General features: G+C 32.9%; 1 protein-coding gene across 1 annotated transcript; it reads left to right on the top strand.

Moving 5' to 3' along the window:
- The first annotated feature begins 5,589 nt into the window (after positions 1-5,589).
- On the top strand, positions 5,590-6,321 carry LOC135131675 (uncharacterized). The gene is made up of 3 exons (XM_064059547.1): positions 5,590-5,633; positions 5,787-6,033; positions 6,085-6,321. Exons 1-3 carry the CDS (start codon positions 5,590-5,592, stop codon positions 6,319-6,321), a joined length of 528 nt encoding a protein of 175 aa, XP_063915617.1.
- Positions 6,322-7,742: the final 1,421 nt, after the last annotated feature.

The raw sequence follows: 7,742 nt of genomic DNA, 5'->3' as shown, positions 1-7,742 counted from the left end.
TGGGCTGACGTCATCAATTTTTTGGAGAGGATAAGTAAATATATTTTAAATACAAATTTATTATGCTTATCATGTGTTTAAAACATCTGCAAGTTTTCAAAGCATTCAGTTTTGCAGATTCAAAATTAAATTGTAGGTGAAACGAAGTTCACCGGGTCAGCTAGTTTCAAATAAAAATAAACTCTAAGTGAAATATAATAGCTTTACAAGGAGTAAGTTTAAACTGGTAAAAAAAGTTAGAAACAGTTGTCATTTATCGACTACATAATAGTTACTTATTAGAATGTAGTTCTGTCTAACATTAACATTCATCACACACAACTCATTTGGTTCACTTGAGAAGTACCTAACTAAGTAACTAACAAGCTAACTAACTAACCAACTCAATTGATGCATTAACGGATGTTGATTTATAGTTATAGTAATCAAGAATGACAAAAAATTTCAAGAATTTATTACAAGGTAAGTGGATGAAAATTTCCTTACAGTTAATTTTTTTGCATACTATTGTAGATGATATTTTGTCCGAATTACGGGATTGGCCTTTATTTCTTACACACCACAAATGGCTAAGGATTTTATTAATAGGGTCCTTTGCGTATTTGGTGATAGAAACGTTTATTTGTGGCTTTGTTTGTTTTACGGTACTCGAAGCTGAATTAAGGGGGAATTATTCTATCTTCGGATTAAGATCTATCATTGTAAATAGAGTAGATTCTAAATGTTAAAATTGTAAATTTATTCACATAACATTTTAGTCATTGTGCTCCTACGTAACAATTTTTTCCAACCAAAAAGAATTTCAAAAAACACTCTGGGATGTTTTTCCCAAATTTTGGAGTTTCCACTGCATAAGCGAAAAAGTTTTCAGACAATTAAAAAGGAGTGCAAAAATTGCTAGAATTGTCAGTGTGTTTACAACTACTTTGATAGTTGTCGGTGGAGTGCTTATTCTTCCTATTACTGGAAATGAATATTATTTTTATTTGCCCGTTAAAATCTACGTGGACTACGTGGGGAAGGGAGACACTTTGTTTATTATATTTTTTTATATATCTTTTATTTATATTGGTTTAATTGTTTAATTATAATTTCCCCTTCGATTTGCTTGACGTATCTAACAATGCATCTCACATTTCAGTGTTTTTTGTTGAGTGAGAAGATTAAACAAATTGATAACTATTTGCTTAAGTGTCAACAAGAAAACAAAAAAATTGGGGAAAGCTCTCAAACGTATGTTCGCAAAGAATTAATGCATTGTGTATTACTTCATCAGAACTTAATCCAGTAAGTAGTTATCACATTGAAAATTACATATGTCGAATGTCTTTTTTAAGCTATTTTAATATAGTAGGTACTCACCGTTTATCTATTTTTTATCGTCCGTTTTAACAAAATTTATTTTTATTTTAAACCGATTTATAAAAAAAACAACTAATAAATCGAATTTCATCTTGTTTTGCTATTGCTACTAAAAATAAATTGACTTTTATCACCACCTAGTCCTAATATATATATAATTTATTGACCAACATGAATAAAAAATTTTTAAACACGTTGTTATTGACAAAATATTAACAGTAATAACTTAATAAGTCTAAATTACTGGTGCATTTTTTGCAAGATTCACTTTTGTCACATAGTTTTCGAATTTTCAAAAATTCAAAAAAATTGCAACCACATTTGCAATTCCACTCTTGTAAATAAAAATTGTTGGTGACTTATTTGGGACAACCTGTATACATACTAAATTCGGGGACAAATTCTGTTTATTAACTTAAACATGAATTCTGTGTTAATTTTTGTTGTTCTATGTTCTTTGCATATTTGTTTTAACATTGTTACAGATTTGGTAAAAGAATCAACGATCTCATTTATTATCCAGCGTTTGGATTTACATTTTCCGGTTTGATCGTAGGCGTGTGTCTAATCTACTTAGTGGTAGGTTTTAAAAATATATATGTATGTTTTTAATTAAAAACAAAACATTTTTCTTTTAAAACAAGTTTTTTTCACCTACATTGTAAACTTAGTATCACTTGCTATAAAAACATGACAAATGTCATAAATAACAGTAATAAATAATTGTTTAAGTGAACAAAATTAAGAAAACTCTTTTAATACAGTATGTACTTAGTTGTTATTTATTTAAAAGCGAATATAGTCATTATTTTAATTTTCTAGCAAAATGCCTCAGAACATATTTTTGTTTGTGCACTTATGGTCGGAGTGAGTACCATCATTACCATGGTATTTGTTATTACTGGTCAAATGGTGGAAACTGAGGTCTCTTAAACAGACTAACTTTTATATCTAAATGATATCTAATCTATTTTAGTCGGCAAATATCTATCATTCACTCATTAACTTTCCGTGGTACCTATTAAATGTCAGAAACAGGAAGTTTTTTGGATTTATACTTATGCAGGCACAACATTTTACTGTTTTGTCTAGTTCTGGTCTTGTGTTTATCAACTATAGATTATTAATTCTGGTATCATTTTCTTATCCGGTAACAACTGTACTTTTAAAATAATTATTTTCAGCTTCTAAGAAATATTGATTCTATTATAACATTTCTAGCGAATTTTAGTAAATAACAATTAACATGTATTTTCGCTAACATATCGGAATCTGTGACGATGTGGTTATATGTGCTATATTGCTGCTTAATAATATTTCGCATTATTACAGTATAATAAAGTAGTCATTAAATATCAATAAAAATTTAAACAATCCGCCTACTATCTTCATTAGACGGAACAAAAAATCTATAAAAATCATATATTTATATTATTATAAATAGTTTCAATGTAGTCGTAAAGGAATATGTATCCCGACCAAACGTCTAAGGCACTAACAAAAGGTAATCTGTAATTTTTACTTCCCGAGCGTAAGCAAAGGAAGTATTGTAATCGAGTTCGTCGGCCGACTCTCTGCTTTTACGTTTTCTCGATCTTTCATGACCCCTAGAAGACGAAGAAATAGGTCTCCCATTTCCGTCTGTCTGTCCGTCCGTCTGTCCGTCCGTCTGTCTGTCCGTCTGTCCGTCTGTCTGTCCGTCTGTCCGTCTGTCCGTCCGTCTGTCCGTCCGTCTGTCCGTCTGCCGTCCCGGATTTTTATTAGACAGATAATCTCCGAAAGTACTGGACCGATTGTTGTGAAATTTTGTACTTATATTAGGAATATCATGTAGATGGTAAAACGCTAACCAAAATTTGTCTAATCATCCCCACCACTAATGCGATGACGTCACTTCAAAATTGTACATAGTAAATAGGTCTTAAATTGTATAAAATAACATAGTCCTACACATGTAGTTTACGACTCCGAATTCAGTTTTTACCCGAAACGTCCAGATTTTTGGAAAAAAAATCAAAATTATAAAACAACATTTTGCAATTTAATTTTGAATCTGCTAACCCGAATGTTTTGAAATGTTGCAGATGTTTTAAGGCTCTAAAGAGCATCATAAATCTTTAGTCAAAATATATTTGGTTACTCCAAAAACTTGATGACGTCAGCTCAAAAGTTTGCCAAATAAATCCTATCTAAAATGTACAAAATATGATGCGTCTGTGCTTGTGATATATCACTCCATTCATATTTTTTGGATTTGCATATACAGGGTGACTCAAAAAAATTAATGAATGCGCAAAATTTATTTTACTGATTTACTCATTAACTACAAAACCGAATGCTTTGAAATCTTGGAGATATTTTAAAGTTATTATAAGCATGGTAAATTTTTTATCAAAATGTATTTGGTCGTCCCTCCTAAAAAATTTATGACGTCACCACAAAATTTTGCCGAATAAATCCTATCTAAAATGTACAAAATATGGTGAGTCTCTTCTTGTGATTTATCATTCCATTCAAATTTTTTCGATTTGCATATACAGGGTGACTGAAAAAAATTAATGAATGCGTCAATTTATTTTATTGATTTAATCAGGAGTTACATAATCGAATGCTTTGAAATCTTGGAGATGTTTTAAAGTTACCATAAGCATGGTAATTTTTTTATCAAAATGTATTTGCTCTTCCCCCCTAAAAAAATCGATGACGTCACCCTAAAATTTGGTGAATAAATCCTATCTAAAATGTGAAAAATATGATGAGTCTCTACTTGTGATTTATCACTCCGTTCATATTTTTTCGATTTGCATATATAGGGTGACTGAAAAAAATTATTGAATGCGTCAATTGATTTTATTGATTTAATCAGGATTTACAGAACCGAATGTTTTGAAATCTTGGAGATGTTTTAAAGTTATTATAAGCATGGTAAATTTTTTATCAAAATGTATTTGCTCATCCCCCCTAAAAAATTGATGACGTCACCCTAAAAGTTTGCTGAATAAATCCCATCTAAAATGTACAAAATATGATGAGCCTGTACTTGTGGTTTATCATTCCATTCATATTTTTGGATTTGCATATACGGGCTGACTCAAAAAAATTAAAGAATGCGTGAATTTATTTGATCGATTTAATCAGGAATTACAAAACCGAATGCTTTGAAATCTTGGAGATATTTTAAAGTTATTATAAGCATGGTAAACTTTTGTTCAAAATGTATTTGTTTATCCCTTCTAAAAAAATTGGTGACGTCACCCTTAAATTTTGCTAAATAAATCCTATCTAAAATGCAGAAAATATGATGAGTTTGTACTTGTGATTTATCATTCCGTTCATATTTTTTAGATTTTCTTAAAGGGTGGCTCAAAAAAATTAATGAAGTCAATTTATTTTATTGATCAAATTAAAGGCAACACTTATTATTAGTATTACATTGGACCAACCCAATTTGGTAGACACAAAATTTTTTAAAGTTAAAACTCGGTTGAAACATAGCTGACTAGGCTCCGCGAATGTGGTATAGACATGTTTTAAATCAACCAATTGTGAATTCCACCGTCAAAAATTAAAATAAAATCCAATGTTTTATATAATAAGCGGAAGTCTACGCAATAAAACCGATTGTCGTTTTGTTTACAGTTTCTTTGTTTGACTCTCACGTATGCTGTTACGCCTGTCATCTTAAATTAAGAATGTTTATACATACACGATTTTCAGTTGCCTCTGATATGTATACGTGAGTAAATTGTTTCGTTATTTTATTGATTATTACAAATCAATATTCAAAACGACCCAATTCATTTTCCCGAAAATTTGAGAATATAATAATTTTATTCTTAGTATTACACTACATCTATCCCAACTGATATACGTGTCCTTGCAAAAATGTTGATGACGTCATCGCAATTTTTTTTAAATTCCCACTACAAAAATGTAATGAGAAAAAAACACAATAGGCATGCAGTCGTCAAGTTTCCGACAGCGAGGGAAGTACTGTCTAAACTCTTTAGACCAATTTTTTATCTTTGTACAACACTTTTATCATCCTGTTAGTTACAGGTGACATTCTATTGACTCTCCCAATTACACCTAAATATTTAAGGCAAGGAAAATTCCAACAATATGTTTCCATCAGTGTTTTTTGTGTAGAAATCATTACAGGATTATATTTGTATGTTGCTCACAACATTAAACAGTCAATTTTGGAGCAAGTACACTTTAGTGGTCATGGGTGCGTCTATTGTAAGTAGCAACAATAATACCATTCTAAGGCATTTGCAGATTTTTTGCAGTTACTAAACATTCTTTTTTAGTATGAATAATTTGGTTGATTTACACAACAGTGTTTATTTGAATTAAATTTGAATTAATAACAAAATAAATATTGGTAATTCACGAAATGCAGCTCTCAAACGCTTTTTTAGTCTTGAAAGGAATTTGATCAAAAACCCACACGTTAAAACAAATTATGTAGATTTCATGTTAGAATACCAAAATTTAAATCATATGGAATATTTAAGCCAACCACCCAACGACAACAATTGCGTTTATTTGCCTCACCACGCCGTGCAAAAGGAGTCTAGTACGACAACAAAATTAAGAGTTGTTTTTGACGCGTCGGCAAAAACTTCAAATAAACAAAGTCTAAACGATAATTTGCTAGCTGGGGCGGTATTACAACAAGACCTATTTTCAATAATAGTACGCTTTAGAACATTTCAGTACGTGTTAAACGCTGATATAGCGAAAATGTATCGTCAGATTAAGATACATCCCAACGATACGAATTATCAATTAGTTCTTTGGCGGAATCATCCATCCGAACCACTAAATACGTATCGTCTTTTGACACTAACATATGGTACTAAACCGGCAAGTTTTATTGCTACGCGGTGTTTGAAGGAGTTAGCTGATCAAAACCAAGCTAGGTACCCTATCGCGAGCGAAATCATTCGTTGAGATTTTTATATGGACGACCTTTTAACCGGGGCTGACTCGATCGAAGATTTAACTGAAATAAAAAATGATGTAACGGCCATATTGAAACAGGGTCAATTTGAACTGCGAAAATTTCAGTCAAACGAACTAAGTGTTGTATCTAATAATGATAATTTCCATGATTCGAACGTACAATTGCATAAGGATAAATTTACAAAAATTTTAGGTTTGTGTTGGAACCCAACCGTCGATAATTTAAGTTACGAGATTATACTGAAAAATATACCTAATAAAGTAACCAAACGTGCCATACTTTCGGTAACGGCCCAAATATTTGATCCGTTAGTGTTGCTCGGACCCATCATAATGCATGCTAAATTAATTTTGCAACGTTTATGGACGCTAAAACTGGGTTGGGATGAATCAGTACCTCCCGATATATATACGTCTTGGATTACCTTTTTAAGCAGTTTGAACCATATACGTCAAATTAAAGTGCCAAGAAAAGTTATACCCGTTGCATTTTCCGACATTAGCGAAATGTCCACACTCTTAATACGCATTGAAGCATGTTTAAATTCAAGACCTTTGACCCCCTTATCGTCCGATCCCAACGACCTGAGCATCCTAACACCCGGTCACTTCCTCATCGGAGAGCCATTAACTTCCTTTCCAGAATACGATGTGACGGAGGTGCCGATTAATAAACTGTCCCGATGGCAATTAGAAAAAATTCGCACGCATTTTTGGCGACGCTGGAGTCGCGAGTACCTAACGCAACTGCAAACAAGATCCAAATGGCAGAAACAGCAAGAGCATTACAGAAGAAAATGTACCAGCTCTCACATGGAAAACCGGACGGATCACGGTTTTCATCCAGGCGACGACGGTGTAGTGCGGGTGGTAACAATCAAAACTGTTCATGGACTCACCAAACGCGCCTTACGTAAAGTGTGCGTTTTACCCATAGTGCGCGATCAATTGACATTACTTATGATGCGAACTGACTATTATAGGGGTTTTTCACGTTTAGACATTTTGGTACAATTTTCAATTTTCCAGGCTACCCCTCTAGGCCAGCCAGTCGTAATATGTTGAAGGGCGCACCTTCAAGAGGGGAAGTCATGTGTGGTACCACCCGAAGTTCTCGGCCGCTCGGCTCTCGTCGGGTGTTCGGTACCACCCCCAATATTACTCATCACCGCCCTCCTGGACGAACGAGTGGCGGACGCAGAGTCACCAACAACCCGTCAACGGGCACGCGTCGCAAAAACACATAAATACTTTCATCATATAATATATATATTGACATGTACATAATAATCAATAAATCGTTGTTAAAAGTGCACGTCGTTCCACAATTAATAATCACTACAGTTTCCACACCGGCCTTGTCGGGATGACAAATACTTGTTAGTTAGCCGTATCGTATCATACCTGGA

The sequence above is a fragment of the Zophobas morio genome, unplaced genomic scaffold (genome assembly GCF_036711695.1).
Source record: "Zophobas morio isolate AGI-343-1 ecotype UQ-CSIRO unplaced genomic scaffold, CSIRO_AGI_Zmor_V1 ptg000002l, whole genome shotgun sequence".
Classification (NCBI taxonomy): Eukaryota; Metazoa; Arthropoda; class Insecta; order Coleoptera; family Tenebrionidae; genus Zophobas; species Zophobas morio.
The sequence above is the reverse complement of the archived record's forward strand: the minus strand, read 5'-3'. Positions and strand labels throughout refer to the sequence as shown.